The following is a 26,422-nucleotide window of genomic DNA, read 5'->3' as shown; positions in this document are numbered from 1 at the left end:
AAATATTCTGCCTTTCATCATTCTTTGCCCAGTTACATTGTGGTAAACAATGCAATAACAGATTTTCTGTAACTTCTAGAGATGGGAGAGAAGACAGGGCTTACAGAAACTAAATTGCTGATGTGTGATCTCAAGGATGCAAACAAATGGCATTGTGCATGCTGCTGTTAAGTGATGGTTTGCAGCAACTAACAAAAACCTACTATACAATCAAGAAATACCTCAGCAATGGCTTTTGAGCAGGGAGGCTTTGAATAGCTTTTCTTGCTAAAACTGTTCATGACTCAGGAAGTACATATTGCTTGTATATGAAAATTTGTTTCTGATTTGAGGAAGCAATGAGTTCTCAGATCTTCAGTATTGTCATGAGTTAAAATGAATATTTGGTGCTGTTATTCAAAACCATCCTGCCTCATGCCAGCTTCAAAATGAAAGTGCTGGCTTGAGCAAACTGTTATGGGGCTTGAAGTTCAGATTGTAACATGAAAGGTTTCTTGTTCTAGTTGCTGCTTTTGGGTTCTGGGGTTTAGGGTGTTGGCTCTCTTCTGCTGAGATGGCAGTGGGCAAGGGAGGGATGGCTGGGAAGTAGCTTCCTGGCTTGGGTTTTTAGCTCGCTTCTGCTTCTGCTTGCTGCTGCTTTCTGCTGTGCTTTTTCTGCAGATAGGCTAAGGAAATTCTGCATTGTATTACTATTATTATTATCTCATTTATTCAGCAAACTCTTATATCAGCCCAGAGTTTTTTGTGTGTGTTACTTTCCCCCTCACTTCTGTGGTGTAGGATAAAGGCGATAAAGGCTGTGTTAAACTAAACACAAGTATCTATTAGTCATTTAGTTTGAATAGCATTCAGAGCTGGTAATGTCACTTAGTAAAATACCCACACCATTTATGTGTGCACACATGTACTGTAGGTTGTGTATACTCAGAAATGCCTAACAAGTTTTCTACTGTTCAATATACAGCGTAGTGAAGTACTACTAGTAGTTGATTACCTAAAGACATGCGAATGCTTCTTGGCAAGTAAAAGTAAGATCTTGACAGAGCATGATGAGGCTCATAAATATGTTGCTGAAAGGTGGAAAAATGTTAGTTCTGCTGATAAGCCATGAGTTATGGATTTCAAATTTCGGGTTTGTTATGCTAAACCACATACAAACAATCAAGAAAAATGTAGGCATCTCTTAATTTTTCAGTCTCTTGTTAGACTTTAAGCAGACAGGCCAACTGTATGCCTTTCTTCATACATTTTGAAATGAAATTATTTCAAATCCTAATATGAATTTCATAGAACATTTTGCAAAAGATAATTGTAGGGGTTTTAATAACTACTTTAATTGCTTGGAAAATTCAAAGGATTGACAGTTTTTAAGATTAAATAATTTTTTCAAGTATAAATCTGATACCCAGTGAAATCTGTAGAATTAATCTAAGTTTACATTAAATTAGCTGAGTGGAGAAATCAGCTTTGCATTTGTACTCCTTTTAATGACATGTGCTGGAAAATTGGCAGTCCTTCACAGCCATGCTTTTCAGGTCTTTTATGCATAGCTTTCATTTTTCCAAGTCATAGAATCATTAAATAGTTTGGGTTGGAAGAGACCTTTAAAGGTCATCTAGTCCAACCTCCACTGCAACGAGCAGGGACATCTTCAACTAGATCAGGTTGCTCAGATCCCCATACAACTACTCATTTAGACAGAAAAAGAAAATGGAATGAAACTTTATTATGCTTGATTAAATAACTGTTTTCATGTTTTGCTAGGTTATGAAGGTGAGAATCTAATAAAGATCTTAAAAGACATTGAGAACAGCTCAGAGATATTGCTGGACAGGTGGAAATTTGAAGTAATACCCAACGATAAAGATGAGAAAGGAGACCCAGTGCCTTACAACATCATCAATAACTACTTTTCTATTGGTGTGGTAAGACTTATGCTTATCCTTAAGTGATTTTCTGTTTTGAATAAATATTTGCATTGCATGTCTGCAAGTGAAGAATTGTTGGCTACAGATCATTTATAATGTTATTTTGCTGGTGAAATGAATACACAGATGACTGACAGCAATTTACATAAATTTACTTCTGCACATTAAACCAGAATTATTTTTCAGGACCTTCTACCTTCCCATCTATAAAGAAGATATTTGTGTTGTTCCTAATAGTTCATGAGAAACCATTGCACTAAATTTATATTGTCATTGTGAAGGTCCTTTAAAACTATGAAGGAAAACTAATCACTTAATAAGACTTTTAAGTAACCTTTCCCATTAGTATTCACATAATCTAAACTGTTTAAAAGGGTAGTGTCATTCTTTATGTTTTCAGGGCTGTTCTAAATAATAAAGTAAAAGAATAATACAAAAAAACTTCACAAATATCTTCTTGGTTCTGTCTTATGAAGATATTCACAATTAGAATGAGTTATGAGGAAAGGGGATTTAAGAAGCTCTTTGAGTCCTGGAAATTGCATCCCAGCTTGTGCTTCTCTATGGTTTCGCATTACCCACTTTTACAGAATATCTAATTCTGCAATCTGGTATCTCAAAATGCTACAGAAAAGGATTTTAACAAGAATTATTACGTACAACATTGTAAATCCAAAAAATCAAGGATGCATGCTTATTTCATTTGTTCACTGTACTTCAGCATTAAAAAGTTCTGCCGCAGTGCTTGATGAAAGTTTTTCCTATGAATGGCAATGCTGTAATTTTTACATAGTGCCAATCAGCAACTTGTAGAGACAATCTATTCCTATAAAAACATTCCTTTGCTTACTGTACTTCGTCATTCCAAATGCTGAAAAAAACAATCAGGTCTCCCTGAGGTTAAGGTATTTAATTAATAAGAAATTGGTTTTGAGTCTGGTTTGGATTTTAGTCTCTGTTGTTCAAAGCAAGTGCAGAGAACATCTAGGGTGCAACAGAAATAGCAGAAATTAGTATACAAAAATACATAAATGCAAAGTATGTGCACCAAAATTAGTGCAAAATTAACTTCATAAATATGGGAGAAATTGCAAAGGAAAATCTTTGGTTACAGTTAAAAAACCCCCAGGATAACAGCAAATACCCAGCTCAGCTGCACATACTCAGTGTGTTTGTCAAAGACAGTGTTAAAGCTAAAGCTCACAGATGAAGAAGGAAAATAATTGTGTTATACTAAGGGGAGGAGGGATGAAATTTTACACCTATGTATTAATACAGTGCAATTAAAATGGTTTGTAAAATGTTGAGTACTACCACATGTAAAGACACAGCACAGAAACAGGAAATTGAATGCCAAGTAGATACTGGGACATCTGTGAATGTGCTAGGCTTCAAAGAATCCTTTAGCATTTTTCAAAGGAAGAAAACAGAATTGCATTAAAAAAAAAAAAGTTGAACTGAAATTATACAGTGGCAAGAACATGATAATGTTAAGGACAGTGTAAATTGCTTGCAGAATACTTCAGGAAGCTAGCAAATTCTGCTCTATACTTCAGCCTCCATGGACAAGCAGAAGACAATTTTCAGTTAAAAATTCATTAATTTAATAACAGTAAACTTCATATAGTATAAGTGTGAGCCCTAGAAAATTGTACCAGGAATGGACAGTACAATATGTTGTATTGAGAAAAGCTTCTAAAATGGTCAAAGCAAATCTTTGAAGGAGGAAGATCTGCCCAATTTGTTGCATATGACAATATATAATATAGCTGTTTCTCAGGTTTTTTTGGCATGAATCAGACAAAGCTAATGAAGAAAATCAGCAATTAGATTTTAGACTTGCTGCAACTGTGTAATTCATATATTAGATAGCATTCATAATAACTCTTCAAAAGACAAGGAAGATGTTTGTAACTAGGCAAAGTACTCAAACTTGGCTACAACTGAAGTAAACCTAATTCCATAATGGCAAAATTGTTTTCAGCACATGGTGCTGAATGCAAACTTTGATAAATAGCTGAATTAAAAAACAACAGCGTACCACCATGCTGCACACCACTCCATAGCTTCTGATACCCAAGAACGTAACTGGAGTTAACCCTATAGCAAAAAAAAGTACTAGAGCTGCCTCCAGTGTTATGCTAAGAGAAAGCATAAAGGATTGATATCATTGATGATGTTATTCACAGAACTATAGAAAATCACTGAGTCATTTATCCATTCGTCTCCCTAAGGTAGGGTCTGTGGCACTTGGCTAATTCCTGACATGCTTATCTAGCTTGTCTCTAGAAATTCCCCTCCCCCCCAAAAAAAAAACAGGAAAAAGAAATGACCTACAGTATAAAGATGACCTACTGTATTACATTGTTGTCTTTACTTTGAAATTCCCTTGCTATATATAATCTGAATAGTCTTGGTGTTGTCTGGGCCCAGGTCATTTTGTTCCACAGAGTGGAGAATGAAAACAAATTATTCCATTCCTCTGTTAAACTAGTTATTGCCTACTAGGAGACCTATCAGATCATCTTGTAGTCTTGTATACCATAGGCTCTCTATCTCAAATTTCTTCAGCGTTTCCTCACAGAAAATGTTTTCTAGATATCTGATCATATGTGTCGTTTTTATCTGTGCTCAGATAAAACCTGAGAATTCAATCCTATTACTCCTTCTTGTTCATATCTCTTTGGAACCACAGTGCTCCAAATTAAACACAATACTGCCTTTGATGTCTTATCAGCACTGAATGAAAAGTGGAGTTAATACAGGTCTTACCTTTATTAAGCAAAATTAGCATTCTTAATATTAGTGTGAATTTCTTTATTCATATTGTGATTCACTGTTAGTTTCAGACACCCTTCTGAAGAACCACTACTTCATATCTGGGTTTTTCTTAGGTGATTCTTCCTGCCTATGTGCAGAAACTTACACCCAGTGGAATTATGGAATTACACCATCTTAATTTTAGTGTTTCTCCAAAGCACTGCGAACACTAATGGTAACCTACAACATACTGCACATTGCCTGACAGAATGTTAGGGGTTGGAAGGGACCTCTGGAGATCATTGAGTCTAACCCCCCCTGCCAAAGCAGGAGCCTCTAGGGCTGCACAGGAATGCATGCAGGCAGGTTTTGAAAGCCTTCTGAGAAGGAGACTCCAGAACCTCTCTGGGCAGCCTGTTCTAGTGCTCCATCACCCTCACCATAAAGTGTCTCCTCATGTTGAGGTGGAACCTCCTGTGTTCTAGCTTGTACCCATTGCTCCTTGTCTTTGTAGATTCCTGATGCGTAACAAGCACTGCCTCTAATCCAATATGAACAGAGCCTGCTGTATGAATGTTGTAACAGTAAGACAGAAATGGTATTTGACAACCAACAATCTCAATGTACCCTTAGAATAGCTGGGGGAATAAAATTCAGTAAAATTGTGATTGACATGGGACTCTTGCTGCTTTAGGACCATAATTCAGGTTGGAAAAGTTTGTGGGATGTCATTACTCCGATCACCTGTTCTGAGCAGAGTCAGCTATGAGAACAGGTCACATTGCTCAGGGCTTTATCGATCTGGGTCTTACAAACCTCCAAGAATGGAGATAGCACAATCTCTATGTGCATCCTGTTCTGGTGCTTGGCTGTCATTATGATGAAGAATTTTTTCCTTCTATCAAGTCCCAATCTCTCTTATTTCAACTTACATTCTGTGTCTTTAATTTTGCCATCACTGTGATGAGCCTGACTTTGTCGCCTTGATAACTTTGTCATACGTACTTGCAGGCTCCTTCAAGACTTCTAGCCTGTGAGATAACTCATCTAGTTAGTCTGTGTTTTAAAGTTATTTTCCACTAATCAAGATCATAATATCCCAACTGGGGTACAAGAATACTGTGGTAGCATACAAAACCTCGCTGAAGCTGAGTGTGGCATTCAGTGCTCTCTCCCTCTCATTTACAAATCTGGTTAGTTTATCATAGTCAGCAAGCAGAAGGCAGTTTACCCACTGGATGGGGAAATGATGCACTAAGTTGAAAAGGAATGTTTAACAGTAGCATGTGTATGTGGAAAGTTTGATTAGTATGTTCAAGCCAAAAAAGGCTACAGCAGTCTTGGAGCTCTGATATGTACATAAATATATGTACTATAAATATATGTACTATATTATGTGTAAGCAAAAGGGAAAAAGTGAGATGTAGTAGCTGAACCAGTATTTGCAATGTTCAACCTGATAGAAGCACAAAGCATGGGAGAACCACAAAAAAGCTTATTCCAAGCTGTGTGTCAGTTTCAAAGCAGGAGCTAGAAAATATCTAAGAGCAATGCAGGATAAGATAAAGATTTTTCAAGTGCTCACATCCATCATTCTGTCAAGATGGCAAGATACCAGGAGAGAAACTCCATCTGCTTCCCAATAATACTGGAGTCACTGAAACAAGCTAAATATCCAAGAAGAATGTGTATTAAATTAGTCAAGTCATATTTGCTTTAAAAAACAAAAACACCTCCCCCTAGAAAAACCCAAACAAAAAAATACTCCATAAGAATATAGTAAGGCCAGCTGTAAGTGGAAGCTTAGCTTGGAAAGTCAGGATCGGTGATCTTGGCAAACAGAACTGATAATATTGGAGGACAGATAAGCAGACATGATAGAGGCAGAAAACATCAGGCCAACTGTCAGAAAGAGACAAGTACAATTACTGAAGTATTTTGGAGAAAATAAGTTCTTTTCCCCATAATCTACAGAACCTGCTTTAGTAGTCATCCCTTCGTGCACTAGGTTGATATTATCACAGGGGTCATCAAAGACAGAGTTCAATAATGTTAGTCATGGTATGTTTTCACAGACTGTACTCTAGACAGTGGGCTTGCAATGCATTTCTGCAGTTGTTGCAGTAATGGAATTTCATCCATGTCACATCATTCAGCCAGCTTGCTGAGGCTCTAAACTAATAGTTTATAACTTTGTCTACTCTGTGTGTAGACAGTGTGTTGGCTTGTGCACAGAGTTTTTGTCATGGTTAGCCTTTTCCCCATGGATAACCCAATTTAACTTACTTCAAGCTTTCCAGTGATTACCATTAATGGTGGACCTACATGTGTCTGTGGAGAGTTACTTCAGACAAGCTTGTGTACTGTAATAACCCTGTACATCTGGTTTATTTTATCCTAGCTATTTTCAATGTCTGTATTAAAAAAAAAACAACAAACAAACCCTTCACTAAACAATTTTGTAGCATGTTATCAACATACAGAAATATTTTCATAAAATTCAGTAATAATGTTTCAGTTCAGGGCTTGAACTTAAAAAAAAAGCAAAAACCTCAAAACTACCCCCAAACTAAAGCTTCAACTGATCAAAGACAAAACATCCTCCAACTCAACCCACAGATATAGATAGATAGATAGATAGATAGATAGATAGATAGATAGATAGATATGTATACTCTCATGAGACAGTATGCCAGCGTGACTTGAATAAGACTTGAATAAATAAGAGAAGAAGTGTGGCACAGTGCAGCCTTCCCACTGGTGAAACAGTAGATACTATTCTAAAATGAAAGCAGTTCCCAGGTATCAGTGAAAGTGTTCAAGGTGTAATGGTAAGCCAAATGATATAGTAATGATCAGTATTTACAGACAGCAGTTGTAAAGCTTATACTAGCAACTACTGTGTTTAACTAGATAGTGCTGTAAGTGTGACTGATTAGGTATCTCTCTGATTTCCATCTCAATTTTGTTCCTTTTAGGCCAAATTCCATTCACTTTTTGAACTAATTCATATTTTTGACCAAGTCATGTTGCTGTTATATATCTTAAAAGCTTAAACATTCTCTCTGTTCACACTTGGCTAATGGTCTGGCCAGAAGGACTGCAAGGGGTGCTCTCTCTTAGGATAACAGCATGGGTTATCCTTAGAGGCTTATATTCTTTGTCTAGTTCTCCTTTGTCTAGGCTGATCAGCTGAGTGTGTGCTTTAGGTTTGAGCCTACTTTGGATCTTTGCTATCGATGCTTTTCTGCTTACAAAGGTTCAAGAGTTGTTAAGAAAATCGGACTCCTGAGGAGGCTTAAAGCTTCAGCTAGTCTTAGGCTTTTTCATTTACACAAGGTCTTAAGATGTGGAAAACATCTTATTTCTGTCAACTGAGACAGAACTTAAATAAGACTCCTCCAGCATCCCTTCAGCTGAAACTTTGAAAACATGTACAAACACATAGACAAGAACATATTGGAAGGAAAAAAGGAGTGGAATACTCTAGGACAATAATTAAGATAGTAACCTGGAAAACAACTGTGATATCCAGATTCTTGTTCCATCTGTTGTTTTTGTCCATTGATTAACTTGTACATGACAAGTCTGAAACTTTTACTGCTATGAATGATTTCTAGCATCAATAGATACAGAATTTTAGTGCCAAACCTAACTTAGACAAGTAGAACACCTCAGACTTTCATTCAGTCTTTACAATGTGATAATTGATTTGATAGCAATATGGTGATATTCTCACTTGGATGATTTACAACAAAAATATTTTTTGAGTGTATTTTGTTAAGGTAATAAAGATAATCTGAATGTGCTGGAAATGTTCTTTAAGTTCTTTGAGAAAATAGTATTATATGTTGGTTTAATTTAAAAAATAATCAGCTATCAGGTAACACAATTCTTCCTTCCTTCTGAATTCCTTCTTCCTTCTGACTTCTTTCCTTCCTTTTTTCTGAATGCTTTCTGAACTCCTTCCTTCCGAATTCCTTCTGAACTTCTTCCTTCCGAATTCCTTCCAAATTCCTCTGTGTTCTCTGCAAAATTATTATCACCAAGTACTAAAGGTCTGTGACAGAGACAAGTGTACTTTTATGACACCTGATAGGTTACTATCCAAATGCACTATCAAATATATATTTGCATGGTCATGATTTAATATCCTTCGGCCTTAACCAGTCGCTAAGAGCCTCTAAGTGTCTCAGTGGGGAAAAATATGACTGCTTAATTCTCATAATCATAAATTTGAACTTATTATGGGTCTGCTTTCCCATCACTATACCCTAACCCATCAGCTTAGATTTTCATTGGAACTCCTTACATTCTTACACAGAAGCCATATTTTTGGCTTTCCTCCTGAAAGAACATTCTGTTGGCATCAGTAGAAACTCTGGCTATCAGAATTTTTACTCAGAAATACCTGAGTCTAAGTAGGGTTATTCCTGTAACCACAAGGTGATTCCATCATTATTTATCTTATTTTGGGGCACATTTCTTTTAAAAAAAACCAAAGTTTATTATGCTATGTATAATTTACAAAAGGGAAACCTTATCTTAGGCTGCATCAGGTGGGGTATGGTCAGCAGGTCAAGAGAGGTGATTCCTCCCCTTTACCCTGTACTTGTGAGACCCCACCTCAAATATTGTGTCCAGTTCTGATGGCCCCATCATAAGAAGGACACTGAGCTGTTGGAACGAGTCCACAGGAGGGCCACAAAGATGTCCCAAGGCTTGGAACACCTCTGCTCTGAGGATAGGCTGAGGGAGCTGGGGTGGTTGAGAAGAGAAGACTCTGGAGAGACCTTAGAGTTGCCTTCCAATACCTGCAGGAAAGCTGGAGAGGGACCTTTCTTAAGGGTTTCTAGCAATAGGACGAGATGGTTTTAAGCTGAGGGAGAGTAGGTTTAGACTGGATATTAGGAAGAAGTTCTTCTGTACAAGGGTGGTGAGACTCTGGAATAGGTTTGTGGATGCTTCCTCCCTGGGGATATTCAAGCCCAGGTTGGATGAGGCCTTAAGCAGTTGTGTCTAGCTGAGAAGCATCCCTGCCCATGGTGGGGAGGTTGGAGTAGGTCATCTCTAAGGTCCCTTCCAACCTGAACCATTCTAGGAATTCTGTGAATTAGTTTTTCAGTAGGCACATATTTTGAAATTTCAAAGTGGTTTACTGTTCATGGTGGTTAGAAGGTTGGTTTGGGTTTTTTTTTTCCATAGGATAAAATCCTGAGGACATTTGCTTTAATGTGATTAAATTTCAGTGCAGAATTTAAGCACACAAATGTCTTAACACTACTTCACTGTGACATTTGACTATGTGTTTAAACTTTCCTGATCCAATGATGCAATTAAATACTTGGTTTAACTTTTTTCTGCACTTTGATTAATATGTCTGAACAAATGCATATGTTGAATTCTGGACATTAGGTGTAAGCTAGTTAAATATTTGAGTTAGACTTATGGGTATGTACCTAAAAATCGTATTTTTACTGGTTTGCTGAACTAATAGGAATATAAGCACTTTGAATGTGCTGCTGGAGTGTTGTGATATATTGCATTGTTTTTGTGCCAGAGAGGGAAAGAACTTTTCATAATAAATAATATTATTGGTCTGTAATCCAAATCACTTTTTCTCCCTGCAAAAAAGGGTTAAGGGAATGAACAATTCATCTGTGTGTGAATGTAAATAGAACTTTTAAATATCAATATTGGTACTGATATATCACAGCCTCAGTCTTGTAGCCAAATCTGTAGAAGTGGTTGCTCTATCTGTAGAGAGAATTATTATTCTCTCTTTCAGGAGGAGTATGTTCAGAACAGCTTCAGTCCAAGATGTAAAATACTGTTTTACCCAAAAGTCACTGATAGTTCAATCCATAGTTATTGTCTCTAATCTATGAAAATTAATATTTTACAAATTAGTTATTCGTACAGGCTTTTGCTGTTTGCACATTTGAGCCACATTTTCTCTTGTCAGCTTTTGTTGCTATTGAAATTCTTCTGCGGTGCTTTTGAACATAATGTATGGCAAATATACCCACTGCTGCTGTTCCCTGGACACAGAGAATGTGAATTCCATGGCTAGAAACACTTAGGCTTAGTGTTGGTGGCAATATCTAAACTGCAACACTGATCTTAGTATTCCCTGCTAGCTAGCTTCCTTCTGCTGCTGTGGATTTTGTTTGCCTTGTAAATCTGTCTTGCTGTTGCAGTCTTCCACTCATAAGGTGTATAAGGGTACCATAGCAAGAGAGATGCACTGTACTGCATGCAACTTGTAAGGTACATACATGCAGAGAACTGAAGTTTCATAGCTTTTAAGGTATAGTTTCCTGAGGTGTTTTATGTAAGTATACAAGAAATTTAAATAATTTTGATTATTCCACCTGTTGGGTTATTTGTTTATTTAAATTGTAATGCTAAAATATGAATGTATGCCAGTATGTGCTGAAAATATCAGTGTGTATCATATACACGAATCTGGAATTATGTGTGCAGTTTCCCTTACAGCACAGTGAGAACACTGAGATCTGTGCTGAATTCACTGTAGGTTTTGGTCAGGCCCAGTGAAAATGGAGTTCTGTGGGCTATATTTAAATTAGCAAGTAATTTGACTCAGTAGGAGTGTAGCAATTGATGCTGAGTCCCTTCTGTCTACAAAACATGCAGTTTGGGAATCTTAATTCAAACTGGATATAGACTGTTCGCCTGCTATGAACTCTCCTGACACATGCTTGTCCTAAAATGACCTAAAAGACTGGTTACTGGTTTGGCCTGGGCCTCCCTGTATTAATGAGGGAACTCAGCAGCCACACTAGATATATTTCCTTCCAAAGGTATCTAGCTGTGATGTACCAGTCTTCACTTCAAACAGAATCAAGGGAAGTGGGGACGATTAAGAGATATTCTTCAACATTTCATTGCTGTTCCGACATTTTAACAGTAAACCTGAAAAAGTCACATAGGAGTATAGTGTGTCTAACTTGACCTACCTTCTCCTCTTGTTTTCTTAGGTATCCACAGGTATTTTCCTTGTAATCCTAGGTATTTTATTCTGGCATTTTAGGTATTTGAGACTCTCTGTCGTTTAACTTTTCATGATGAGGTTGGAACAATGCTGAATACCTTGAATAAAGAAAGACTCTCTTGTTTTAGATTTATGAGTAGCTCATGCACGTGCTATACTTATTGCCCATTCCTGTCATGCAAAATTATTCTTCTGGTGTGAAACCAGAGACTAGAAAGAAACTAGTGTCCTGTATGTAATAAAAACTTGAAGAAGAAACAATGGGAGAGTTTGACAATTCCCTACGTCCTCCTTTTTATAAGGAATTTTGAAAATAAATCAATTTAGAGAGTTGTGATGATGCATGTTAAATTTCACAATTGAGAATGCAATAAGGTATTACAGCTTTACTAAACAGATATTTCATTATGCAGGATACTTTGTGGACAAAAGTATGTAGCTCTCTACTGTTTTGCTTACCTTAGCTAGTAGTGATTTTGAGTCTTGTGTGTTCAAGGATTTTGCTGAAGGGGGGAGAAAGAGGGGGGGAGTTATTTTGTTGTTTTGAGGGCGAGGGTGTTGCATTTGGTTTTGTAAAGGAAGGGTCTGCGAAGCAGCCTAGGCAACAGCTACTGTCACAAGTGACAGTTACAAATGAGAGTATATGCCTAAAGATATAATTAATTTGCAATGAGCTCAGAACAGCTTCTTAGCTAAATGCAACTAAATCAGCCACACAGTGTGTAATTAACTTACAACTACATTAGTCCTTGTACAATATTATTCATTATATATGTATGTTATTATTTTTGTAATATGAAATTTGTAATATACTAAGTAATGATTGAGTTCATTATAGTATTCATATTATCATAATATAATTGTGATGTATGTTCATCTTGTTAATGCTATTATTATTAGTTGTTCTTAAAAGAAATGTCAAGGATATCAGGAAAATATGATGTGTTTTTTTGCACGCAGGCTGGGAAGAATTCGTATTCAAATGAAATTGAAGTTTTAGTTCTCTTCTTGATTTTGTAATTCTGCTTGTTAGTAATGACAGGAGTGTATTGAGGAAAGGCAGAAGCCAACAATACATTATATTAAAGTCAAGAGAAAGGTGAGTAAGCTTCAAGGTTGATCATAAGACTCATGCTGAGCTTAAAGTAGGAAAAAGCATAAGGAACTCAGAAAATGATTTGAGGGAAGAAGGCAGGGATCTTTAAGACCGTGAGGCTATCGATGAAGGCAAAATGCATTTGGAAAAGGGGTTTATGAAATGTGTAATCTGTAAAGACATTAAGGTGGGCTTTGTGTGCCTGATACCTTAACCTGGCTAAACTACGAAACATGTATCTGTGTACACATATGCAGCTATGAGAAAAAAAAATCTGTTTTCATGTGAGAGTTAATTCTGATATATATGTAAACAAGTTTAGGTAAATGAGTTGCTTGATCAACTTGTCCCTGAACATCATTTACCTTCGTGGCATGTCGTTAAAGGTCTTGTCTCAGAACTTCACTTTCACGTGTCTGCCAGATTCCTACTGAGTCTTATCAGACTGCCTGTCTATAGCTGAGGGTTACCAAAGAAATCATGATCTGTCATGAGTGCCTACCGAGGTCATAGAGTTATTCTTGAGAACACATTATAAAAATATATCTATTGCAGGTATCAAAGAGGGAGATCCGTATTATATCATCGTGAATTTAAATACATTTAATTATATACATTTAAGAAACAAATACATTAATTGTTTAGAATTACTTATTGCTTAGAAAATGAGCAGTGTGGTAACCCTTGGAAATTTTTTCCTCTGCCTTCTAATTCTCATTGTCTTAAGTTTAAAAAGAACAGTTTACCTGTTGACTACATTCAAATCTGCTGTTACATCTAGACAATTTATCTGAGGTATTGATCCTTTGAGGACATGATGAATATGATATCATGGTATTTTAGCATGTATTATGTAGTCATAGCTGTTCTCAATGCTGTGAGGAAGAAAGATTAATTTAAAAAAAAGATTAAGAAAGGCATTCTGGCCATAGACAGAGGGATAAAGAGGAGAAATAAACAAACATGGAATTCTGACATTTTGAGTTGGTACCTCTGCAGATTTGAAAGAGAAATCTGATGATTGAATTGAATGTTAAGTAGGCACTGGGAATTTTTATTGTGGTATCTACCACACGATAATATGTACAATACATATCTGTGCTCAGTCTTGAGCCTAGGTAGCAAAGAGATCCCTCTTCAAAAAATCCAGCACGCCCAACGTAGGAGGAAGTTCTTAGTTCTGAGAGACCTGGATGTGTCTGGGAAGAGTTCATGTCACAAATTACATAAAAATAACAATGGTATAGGAGCCATTTAAATTATGTGCTCTGTTGATTTTATGGAGTGTGCTGTACAGAGGGGAAACGTTGTGGGGGAAATACCTAAAAATCTCAGAGACCTGGTGTTGTCTGCCACTTAGCTTTGTTTACATATCTAGAGAATTGATAGCTTAATTGAGATTCTAGTGGGACAAAAATACTCTTTATATCTCCAGATCTGTGTGTTTTCTACATTTTTATGGCAAAGTCCCAAAAGGAACATGATTTAACTAAATTGAAAGTGGGTGGATTTAGCCAAGAAACACTTAGTCTTATGTTACCATCCGAACCAGGTGGAACTAGAGGCAAATTACTGAACATAAGTTATTCCATGTCCTTTCTGGAACAATTTGTGCTAAAGAGCCTCTACAGATGCATAGCCAAGGAACTCTCTCTTCACTGTTTGTGATTTTACAGTTTCTTCACTTAAAATGGGGTTCTGAGGGTAAAATGTAGTATATTCTTTGTTTCTGTGACAAGAGTACTTGAGCTGATGGCATGCCAAGGAATGGGTCAGAATTCTTGCTCTCGTGCCGTCATTGTGTGTAACTACTGGTGGTGTCACCAAGTCTGCATGGACTGATGTGACACCCTAGATTAAAAGTCATAGGTCCACAAATTGTAGTCAGTGCTTTCCAGTGCATCCTGCTAGGCAATCTCACCATAGAGAATACTTCCATCGAGAATGATGCAAGCACATCAGCACACGTTACACAGTGTACTATGGCAGAGTGTGCCTGTTCTTGCACCTGCTCCTTAGTTTAGCACCACCAAGCCACATACACACTCTTCAATAACCATGCAATTTAGATGGGCTACCCTTTCCATGATGGGCTCTGGTACCATGCTGGTGATGAGGTTCCTGCATAGATGGCAGGGTATATCCTTGTCAGTCAAACATAAGGGCCATGGTTTCAAACTAGAGAGAGTAGATTTAGATTGGATGTTAAGAACAAGTTCTTTATTGTGAGGGTGGTGGAACACTGGAATGGGTTGCCCAGGGAGGTGGTTGAAGCCCCATCCTTGGAAATATTCAAGGTGAGGCTCAACAGGGGTCTGGGCACCCTGATGTAGTTGAGGATGCCCCTGCTTACTGCAGAGGGGCTTGGACTAGATGACCTTTGGAGGTCTCTTCCAACCCAGACCATTCTATGATTCTAAATCAGGTAATTAGAGTGCTGAAGGAAATAAATGGCAGAGGTCTTGGCAATGTCTGGAGAAGCAGATGCAAACTGGGGTTCTGTGGACTTGTATACAACTAGTACATTGGAATAGTAACATACCACAGATTTTATAGATCCGACCTTGCCAATCCTGGCCAAAGGGACAAAAAATCAGTAAAGCACACAGCCTGGGAAGTCAATTCTGACTCCTACAGAGCTTGTTTATATTCTTGCGGTGTTTTGAGTCCTTTGGAGAACAGCAGGAAAAAGATCTGCTGCCTGGTGTCTGTAAAATCACATAGTTAGTGACTAAGACAAGTCTTTCTGCAATTCTTCCATCTTAGACAAGCTCCATGTCAAGGGGATAATGTCAGATGTTCATTGGCATGTTTCCCTTGTTGAAAAGGTTGTCTGTGACCTAACACATCCAACTGATTTATCACCTACCTAAAATTTCCAATCACATTTACTTCTGCTAGGGTTACAGGGAAGGAAGCATCCCTACTTCCCAAAAGGCAGTGGCTGAAGAATCTTGATGGAAGTGATTAGTGAATATAGCCAGCCATGAGCATTGATGTCTGAGCAGAAGTTGGAGATTATTAAAATGATTCTTTCTTATCTGGGTTTCTTCTTGCCTCTCTTGATTTCAGTGAGAGGTTCACTCTGGTGCTCCTATTTCTTTTTTTCAGTCACTTTTACACTGATTATGTTATGAAACTGGGAGGAGGAAACATGATGGCAGGGGGATTCTGTGATAGTTCCTCAGTTCAGGAAGATAACTGTCAGTTCAAATACTGACTTATTTTCTACTTTCATTGCAAAATATTTCTGAAGTTCCATAATGGGGGTCCAATGAGGAAAAAAAGCCATTTTCTATGATCATTTTTGAAGTTATTAGATTAATAAGCACAGACTTAGTTAAATGACATTTCCCTTCTTAGGAGTGTTATTGACATTTTGATATGAGACAGAGAAGACCTTTAATGAGATCTCAATCAAAGGTAATATTTATATAATGATACATGAATTCCTAAATGCTAGTCCAATAAAACTGCTGTAGTCCATTTTGGCCTTCACCTTGAAGAAATCTGTACAGGCCATAAGATGAAGAAGGTCATAAGATGAAAAGGCTCAGTGAATGACGACTAATACTCTCTCACTTGGCTGTCTAATTATGTCTGGCTAATTGTGTGAGTTAATGTTTGAAGCTGGATCTTGCAATGTAACTTAATCCATCACCCAGACAAAACGCATGAAGAACGATATTGAAATTTTCTCCTTTGTTAGACATGTGATCTCCTTATGGTGATTTCCCTTCTCATGAGAGAGAGAGAAAAAAATAAGGTGTTAGCTTTAAAAAAAAATTGTAAATTGTATAAGCTGTTAGCTACCAAAGAAGTATGCAGACAGGTAGACAGATCCATAAAGTTCCTGGTTTAGATATTTGCTTTTTACTAACGCTTTTTGTTAGGAAATGCTTTGTTTTACTAGTGGAAATTGCAGTCTCTTATGTTCTGTTGTGACTTCAGAGGGTAAAAAAAAAAAAAAAAAAAGTGTTTCAAAAAGTACATTAATTTCTTCACTGCTTGAAGAGAAAAGGAGAGAAGATGTCTGAACTGCTATATCATCTCTGCTTTAACAGGGAATAAAGTTTGCCAGGTAGAATCTTTCATAGACACCAAGGTAACATCCTGAGTGAAATTCCCCTGTGAGATGGTGCCTTAGCCCCATTATAAGGATTACACCAGAGGGAGATGGAGAAGCTGGGCAGATTACTTACTTCTCTGTTGGTTTCTACATCCTACAGCCATTAGCCCTTACTACTAGTATTGTTCAGCAAATTCCCAATCTCAGAGCACTTGGAGAAGAGGCAGATTTCATTATCTCTGTTTTATTCATAGATTAAATGGTTTCAGAGGCCATTCAGAAAGCCATGGATAGAACTGGGAACAGAGTCAGGTCTGTTGCATTTTAGACAAATTTTATCTAGAAGGGAGTGTTTGCCTCCAGAGTGCTTTCATCTTGAGCTCCTAAGTCTGTTCCCCGTATGTGAAGTAAAATTCTTTTTCTGCCATAAATATCTTTGCATGCTTTGAATAGTACTATTGAGTAGAAAAAAAAGTAGAGATGTTATTCTTGTACTTTTGATCATCTGCAAGTAGTCTGTGCTGTGGATTTTCCATTACATGGATAAAGATACACATGATGCTGTGTGAGTATGAACCCAGAATCAGAGCAGCCTTATTCATATAATACTGTCCTGTGTGTGCATATCAGATCAGGTCAGAGATAGCTGAGAGATGCACAGTCACAGCATCACTGACTTTTCTTCTTCATTACATCTTTTTTTTCTTTGTGTTTATAGCTTAACTGACATATGGTTTAATCCAGCTCTTTCTTAAGTTATTCAGAGTCCAGATCTATGAAAAAAAAAAAAACAAAACAAAAAACCTTATTTATTTATTTTGCTATATAATACACATCTATATAATCCTTCTACTCTCACAATGTCTTCAAAACCTAAAGAAAATAAATTCCTTCAAGTATTTGTTGATGAGGCAAGAAAGAATATTGTATTTGTGATTTTTCAATTTCTAGGCTAGACAGCTTTTGGAGAAAAAAATGAAAAGATAGTAAATGGGTTTGGGTTTTATTTTTGAAACTCTATTTTTGAACTTACTCAGTCTAGCTTTATCTATTTGAAATAGGCTACCAAAGTCTCAAGAGGAAATTTTCCTTTTCAAGGCTTCTGAAAAGCTCTAGTCTGCTTCAGCCTAGTCAGATTTATCTGTCTAAGTTTAACATTTAATTCTGAAAATTTCATGTTACCACTGCCAAGGTCTTTTTCATGGTGGTATGGGGTTTGGGTTTTGTTTTGTTTTGGGGGTTTGGTGGGGGTGTTTTGTGGTTTGTTTCTTTGTTTTGTTGTTGTTGTTTGGGGGGGGGGTTGTGGTTTTGGGTGGTTGCTTTGTTTTGGTTTTTTATTGTTTAGTTTTCTGTTTGGTTTTTGTTGTTGTTTGGGGGGGTTGATTTATTTGTGGAGGGGGTAGGGGTGGGTAGGGGTGTTGGGGGGTGGGTTTCTTCTTGTTGTTGATTCATTTTGGGATTTTTTTTCTCCAGAATTTCAGGGGAGGACATATGTCCATGCCAGAAAATGGCATGAACAGCAAATAATCAAGAGGATCAGTATTTCTGAATTGTCAGTTGAAATTTTAAAACGCAGCTTACAGTGCAAAGCAGCAGCACTTAACCTTACACGCACAATATCAGTTTTGCCTACGTGCAACCAATGTATAGGTTTACAAACAAAACATTTTAAAGATTAGGAGGCTAATGTGGGGTTTTGTCAATTCTGTTGCCACAGTATACCTGCATTTCATAAACAACTGTCACAAGTTTTCGTAACTACCTCACTTCATTTCATTTTGTAACCCCAGAAGTAAGTACACTTGATGTCACTTGATTCGCAACTACATCATGGTACTAGTTATCCCTTAAAAATTAGTCTCATGAATAATGAAAATAAATCCCCTTTCTACTCCCATAGCAAGAGGCTTTAAGTGCTACCACCTGGCATCTTAGTGAAAGATCATAATAAGCATGTTTTCTTACAATACTTCATTGAGATGGTACATGGCAAGAATGAACAAATTCCCCTCTTAGAACCAAATTAGAGGCTCAGTCTCTACTCAGGCAAAAATCATGAGCAGCTTTGCCAGACCAAGACATAGATGGTTGTTCTGAGAAGCATGGTTTATAAAATCCTTATTTTGTCTTTACTATTTTGGTTTGTTCTGTAAGAAGTTTAGAGCCAAACTGTTCTTTTTTCCCCTCTGTGTCTTTGGCCTTCTTTCCTATTTTATCTCTGTGTCTATCTTTCTCTTTCATCTTCATTTGTATTCAGCCTTTCACTCTCTTCCCCTCTTCATGCTTCATTCATTTATCCTGTAATACCCATTTATTATTACCTCATCTTCACCACTCTCTCTTTTTAACTCTTATCACTTATCTGTCACTTTTGTGTGACAGGAATTGTTCTTGCTTAACAAAATCAGTTTCTAATTCCATTTAGCTAAGTAGGTTCAACTGCTTTGTGTGGACATTGAAGCAGTTTAAAAGTGGCTAAAACAGTTTTAGCTTAACTCAATTAAACTAAATCAATTTTGACCACTCCTTAACCACTTTAAAAGCAACCACACAAATGAGTGCATCAATTTCGTCTAAATTAATTTAGATAAATCAGCACATTTCACATCTGTAAACCCTTAGCATCCCTTTTTCCATTCTTTCTCATCAGAACATGAAGTCCCACACATTTTGTTTTTGTTCCATTACTCTAATCTCTGGCCTGGGCTGATTCTGGAATACCTTTGGAAATTGTTTCAGGTGAACAGACTGTAAAACACAAAACTTCAGAATACAAAAAGTAGATTCAGATGAACTTTGACATATTGTGCAACACTATGATTAACTTAATATGAGGGCACAGAAAGTATTCTTGGAGATTCAGGTCACTGTCATTAATTAGTGTGCACTTCAGCCTGTCAGAAAGGTTTGCAGTGTTTCTCAGATACCAAATATTGAAGATTACAAGGGCAAATCTCAAAGAATAAATTCATTAACAAGTAAGTTATCTAGATCAAGCTCAGTCTTTCCTCTCATTTCTTGGGTGATAATAGCTATTCTTACCAGCCAGTATTATGAAATTTCTGTTTTAACACTGTTAGGTACCTAGAAATGAAGCATGAGAATTACAGTTAGAAGACTGTACCTCAAAGCAGCAGCTCTGAAGCAGAAATTGGCCATGTTCAGTTATCACTTGAATATACATTGTTGCTAGAAAGGCAAAAACGATTCTTTCGTTTCTTCTGAGGGAATCATGCTCTGAATGCTTTCTTGGTAAATTTGTCCAGCTGTGGCATCCATATTTCAAAAAGGATGTTGAAAGATTCAAAGAAGTTCAGAAGAGTATGACAAGAGCATTTCAGAAGGTTTAAGAGCTTTATTGCAGAAGACAGTGAAGAGACAACATGATCAGTCTAAATGTACCTTAATGGAAAGAAAATATGTGGTAGTCAGCAGTCTGTTAAGGTAGCAAAGGTCCTCCAGATATAAGCTGAAGCAAGACAAATCAAGGTTGGATGTGAGTCAGCTTTCAGTTCAGGACAGTGCCGTTTCGGGGTGGGGGGAGGGGGTAGGAAGTATATATAGCTCAGTATTTTTTTATTTAGGAATGGCTGTGTTGAATGTTATTTCCTATTTAGGCTGGAAATCGTAATGAACTCTGGGTAAGTGGTGAATTCTTGATCAGTGGGACCTTTCCCATGTACTTCAACTACACCAGGAATTCCCATACCAATGGAAAGAAGGAGGAAAAGCAGCAGCACAGAGGTGGGCTGTTGCTGGGGCTTCTGGAGCTAGTCTCTCCCGTACAAGCCTCCTGGAGCTCCCCTGGCTTCTCAGTTTGTCTGCATGCTTACAGTCATCTGCCGCTCCAGCCTCATCCTGCTGTGTTGCTGCAGATGTATTGCAAAAGACATTTCAAATGGCAGGGTAGGCTACAACTGGAAGGAGGCATAATCTTGTGAAAAAAAGAGAGTGGAAAAATGTTGCAGTAAGTATTACAGTAAGATTTAAGTGTATCACAGTTTAAGGTATCCCATTATCATGATAAGGTCACAGTGACTACACTACTTATTAAGCAACCTTTTTTCTTCATGTGCAATATTGTGAGTTTCCGTTTTAGCAGCCAGTTATCAGAAGGATATTTACATGCAAAGGAAAATATTTGGAAAGCTAAAATGCATAGCAGTTTTCTGTTTAACAAGGTGGCCTTCTCGATTTGAGCCCTATTACATTTTTCCTCATGGGATGGTTCATGATGTTCCTAAAGTACTGTCAAGGCAAATACTTCAATTAAAAAAAGCACATTCCATTCTTTAAATGTCCTCCTTGCTCACATCATCTCAGTTAATCTCTTCAGCCTTTACTTCCTCTTCTGTTTGAGTGATTGGAGTTGATACGTGCCATATGAGGCTTCACTGGAACTATTTAAAGACTACTGAATTTAAAAGACCCAATTGATTCATATGAAAATTTAGATGTGGGGTTAATAACAGGAATAATTTATTTAGTTCATATAAAAAAATAATTGAAAATGCTACAGAAAAAAAGAGCATGCGTGCATGAAATTCATATGAGAAGCAGCATAGGTAATTATAAGGTCTTCCTCACCCTTGGCTCACTGCTTAAACTATGTAGAGCTGTGTCATCTTGTGTACCATTCCTCTTTAACTATATTTGAAGTTAAACAGCATGTATGGTGCCTTTTTCTGTCAAGAAGAGTGACAGCTTCTATAATTCCCTTGTTTCACGGAGTATAAATATTCCAATGACTGTTTTGATGGCTACAGTCACTGCGTTTTAACATGTATATTTATTGATTGCCTTGTTCTGATAATTTATGGTCAGCTGCCAAGAACAACTAAGCCTTGCAGTTAAAAATGTTTTTTTCAACTTAGACTGAAAAAAGAAGTAAAAATCGGGGTTTCTAAATGTAAAACACATGTAAAATAACAGATTTCTTGTATTAGGGTGATAGAAGCATACTGGGCAATTGATAGTCCCTCAAGAGGTGACTTTCTGGAAGGCCCTGCCTGACATTAATTTGCATGAAATTTAAAATGCAGACTGCAGACAGTTACGAAAGTGCTGCTGAGCAATCTTTAGCTGCAGTATGTATTACATAGCTTGGCTGGTCAGGTCAAGCTGGAAGATTGCATAATGGCCCCTCTATTACATGTAGACATTTACTCATTATGGGTGAAATATAAAATCCCCCTGGATGGTTCTGCCTTTTCTCCGAATCTGTGTGTATACGCATGTACTGAACAGCTAACCAGTTAAAAATACTGAGTGGATTTTGAATTCTTATCCTTGGAAAAGTTTTACTACACTTTTTTACTGATTTAGCTCTGAGTAACAGAAGCAGAAGTTGGTATTTAGTTGAAGTACTGTAGCGGCTCCAAGGTCAAACTGATAGCCAGTGTGTCTCAAATGGATGTAAGATGCATGGCAATCTCAATAGAAAAACAAATTAAATAAAAATTAGACTATAGTTTTAGTTGCAGTGAGGTTCTTTGTAATTCATTCAGTATATAAAGATGTCGTATGTCAGTACAGATTTAGTGAAATGGTTAATAGGGCTATAGGCCTTTTATTCCCTTTGCTGTGCCCAGAGAAATGCATCTCTTAACCTTTCTGGTATTCAGCAAATTTAATATCACAAATATTTGATTATGAAGGCACAGACTTCTTGGGTGTAAAAACTGATGATGAAATTGTACGTTAGTTTGTTCCTAGAAAAGGAATGAAAGTTTGCCTTCTCCTGCATAAATACATAAGATTATGATTCCACTTGCCGAGGATAGCATTATTATGCACTATTATTTATATCATCTGTAGTCTAAAGGACTGGAATATCTTCAGCTTATGGCCACATCAGACAGAGGAGAGTCGATACGTTCTACTGCAGGTAGCTTTTCAGATTGTCAGTTGGATGAAAACTTACATTCTACTTTGTCCACTTGTTACCACTCTTTAAAGTGAGCACCCCAAAAGCTTGATAGAAGGGAGAAACCAGAGTTTGTTTTCTGAAGTACTGGTCAGACTCCAGCCTCTCTGGAAACTGACACGTTTATGCCACAAAGGGTCACAAATGTCTTACAATTAAATCATGAAACTCACCCACAGATTTGCACTATTATCTTAGGCTGTGTAGAAGCTATTGCTTGCAAACACTTTCCTTTGAGGATTATACAGAACATAGTCAGGTGTTTTAAGGAATTTTTCACAGCAATTCTTTATTTGAGCCAGATTGCATATATATTTTTGAAAAGGGAAACAAACTTTTAAAAGCATATGAGCACAGTTCTGTTTTCTGTGGTGTACCTATATTTAGCTCTCAGTCAGACAGGTGAAGTCAATGTTTCCTCAAAAAGCCAGGGGAACTTTTTTGCCACCCAGACTTTCTAATGAACTGAAGTCTTGTTCTCTTACCTAGCCAAGCTCCTTTTAACTGTGCTTTTAAATTTGCACTGACATAAGACCCCTTTATATACTGACTGAACTACAGTGATCCTCACTGTAAGTAAAGCTGTAGTCCATGGTTTTTTTCCATTACCATTAGCACTGTCAAGGACCTACCAGTAGTATTTACAGCATTTACTACCTAACAGTCACTACCAAGTCAGAAGTAGTTAGCCCTCAGCCAGGCTATAGGCATCTGATTGTGAAGTTTTGAGGTATGTGATCAATATCTTTCTGATTTCTTAGGCATGATAAAAACACACGGTCCTATAGAATCTTTAAAGAATCATGCGTTTAAATTCCAGCTACTTTAGTCATCTAACTACTGATTAAATTCCTGCAGGTAATTCTAGCTGTTGGTGCTATTTTAATATTAATTTGTGAACTATCTATACTGCATTTACAAAAAAAAAAAAAAAATCTGAGACTTAACTGTTCTCTTCAACAGCTTAAATTTTAAATAATATTTTTGCAAGCATCTCAGTACAGTACAACATTTAACCTGCATGGAGTACATCCAAGTACCAAAGGGTACCAAACAGCACTGTCAGTATGCCATCTAGACATTACTTTCCCACATAAAGGGTTTGCTAGCACTTTGCATGTAAGTTGTATAACTTATGACCAGCTGCTTCCATGTGCAGTGTGTAAGTGATGGGAACATATGGCTTTAATTAAGTAGCCTATTCTAGCTGATTTTAGGCATCTATCCACATGGCATACAGTATTTGTTGAATCCAAATCAAGTTTCACAGCTGTCTCTCAAGATAAACTGATTGACTGACATGAGCTGCTTTTAAACGCTGTCAGGTTAGTTCCCATAACCTCAGGAGATTCAAACAACAGGGAAAAATGTCTCAGCCATATGCATTAAAGCTTGTGTGACTAGGTCATATACATAGATGTATATATGTTTTAACATTTCAGGTTAACCTTAAAGGATTTCTGTAGCTGCTGATGCTGGCACGCAGCAGAAAAGAACCCAAGTGACTGAGAAATGTCATGTTTTTCTGATTTGATTCTATTCTGTGTGGTGACTCGACACCAGTCTGAATTTTGATAAGAAGGACATTCCTAGCGATTGTGAAGTGGAAAAGGGTCATCATCAAAGTGCAGAGCTGGTGCCTCACTGGTTTACATCAGTGTAGAACTGTCTGGTGATAGCTATTGGGAAAAATAGTAAAAAATACAGTACAACTCTGGTTTTAAATAAGTTGGTTTATTTATTAAGTGCATTGAGCAGCAGCTGAGTTAATCTGCCTGTCAGGTACTGCAGTTGTGGGATGTACTTGATGTAAGGGGAAGAATGTAAAAATCAAGAGTACAAAGTATGAAGAAATACAGCTTATGAAAGTGTATTTTCAGTACTTTTTCAAAATGACCCATGCTGAAAGGGAAGACAGATAATCATAGCTGGTATCACATAGTGCACTGGCCATAAATTCTGCTAAAGATTTCAGATGTAAAACTAGAAGTTTTGTATGTTATTGGCAGGGCTGGGGAACACCCTCTGTAGCTGAGCTAAATCTCTGGGGTTGTTTCAAAAGGTTTTGTTTTATTGCACAAGATGTAGAAATTGAAATACAGGCTGAAAAGGATTATGAAAATAATTTTAGAGACCATGAAATTCTTCCTGGGTAAATTAGGCACTTGGAAAACTGATTGAATCTTGTAATGAATTCAGATTTCTGATTTTCTATAGTATAGTGGTGATGGCAAGAGCCCAAAACTAACAAGTGCTGTGAGGGAAGGGTGAGAGCACTCTAAATGCCAACTTTGGAGTTCTGTAATTAATAAGATGTCTATAGTCTCTATGAAAATATGAAGATAAACTAAAGATTGTGAATTTGAGAAGATGTATTAAGTAGTGATAACTTCTTTCAGTTCATAATTTATACATCTGTGGTAGACCTGTGACTTGTAACACTCTTGAAAATATTGCAGTGAGTGGGAATGTTATTTAAGCCAGAAGAAAAAAGGCTTAGTGGAAGATACTTGTCTTGACACATCTACATTGAATACTAATATAAGCCAGACTAAGAGGAAAATGGGTAAGTGACCCTTAAAGAAAGGAATAAAGGTAAATGTAACCAGTAAGCCCCTCAAGGTTTAGCCATTCTTGGGGATTAGGACTGGACTAGTTTTCTTACCTTTCTTAAGCCTGACAAGATGATGTGGCAGTTAGGAGAGATCCTTATTACTAAAAATGGTCTTGAACTGTGTTTTGTTGTTACTTACTATGTTATATTTGAATTTTTAACTTAAGAACTTGCTGCTTTTTTGCTGGAATACTCTCTCCCTCCCCATTTAAGCTTATTTAATATGAACTGTGATGTACATAAATTTCAAATGTCAGACTTAATCAGAACTGATAAATCCAAATGAACTAGTGTTTCAGATAAAGCTTTTTGTGCTTCTTTTCATGCTTTTAATGGTTGGACTTAGAAAGACGCTCTTTTCAACCACAGGGATTCTGTGATGCCTCCAGTTTAGGAGAGTCATGACAAAAAAATGACCTTTCTATTCTGTGTTTGTATAGCTCTTTTTTTGCATTAAGAATCATAACAATTCTTAAATACTGTGTTAATACAAACGATAAGAGACTGGAATGACTCTGTCCTGGCACAGGGCAAAAGGAAGAACACTTTTGGAGGCAATCACAGTATTTTTGGCTGCTGAAGGCTGTATTCTTACAGGGCAAGTAACACTGCTTTAGGTGATCTCACTACAATTTCTCACCAAATAGAAGTTATATGTTAGAATTAATCTCTGCACAATTAGATTCAATAGCCTGGGGACTCAGATTGTCCATGTCAGACTGCTTTGCTCTGGGTTTTATGTTTGGAATAACATACACCTACAAGCTTCGTGGTTTTGTCATTAGCAACTAAATCCTTGCCTTTTGGAAACCATGGCAGCAAGATGTGATGATGTCAATGAGAAAATAACCGTGTGTCAGGGTGACACTAATGATGGTTAATAAACCATCATTAGAGAATTGTTTAATATTGAAACCTCATATCAGAAGTACTTCTGCCCTGTGATTAGGGATTCTGAACTGCTGAATTTCACTTGTGTAATTGTGTGTTGGTAACTGAGACCTGCTTAGTTTT

The 26,422-nt window shown here is 37.1% G+C and overlaps 1 protein-coding gene across 6 annotated transcripts in view; it reads left to right on the top strand.

The window, feature by feature from the left end:
• The window catches only part of DGKB (diacylglycerol kinase beta), a 298,275-nt gene that overhangs the window by 108,445 nt on the left and 163,408 nt on the right, over positions 1–26,422 (top strand). For all 6 annotated transcript variants that reach the window (XM_054385164.1, XM_054385162.1, XM_054385161.1 and 3 more), the window contains one exon: positions 1,765–1,925. In XM_054385164.1, the coding sequence (XP_054241139.1) occupies positions 1,765–1,925 (161 nt within the window). The remainder of the gene's footprint in view (positions 1–1,764; positions 1,926–26,422) is intronic.

The sequence above is a fragment of the Indicator indicator genome, chromosome 11, assembly GCF_027791375.1.
Source record: "Indicator indicator isolate 239-I01 chromosome 11, UM_Iind_1.1, whole genome shotgun sequence".
Taxonomy (NCBI): Eukaryota; Metazoa; Chordata; class Aves; order Piciformes; family Indicatoridae; genus Indicator; species Indicator indicator.
This window is presented reverse-complemented; position numbering and strand designations above follow the sequence as displayed.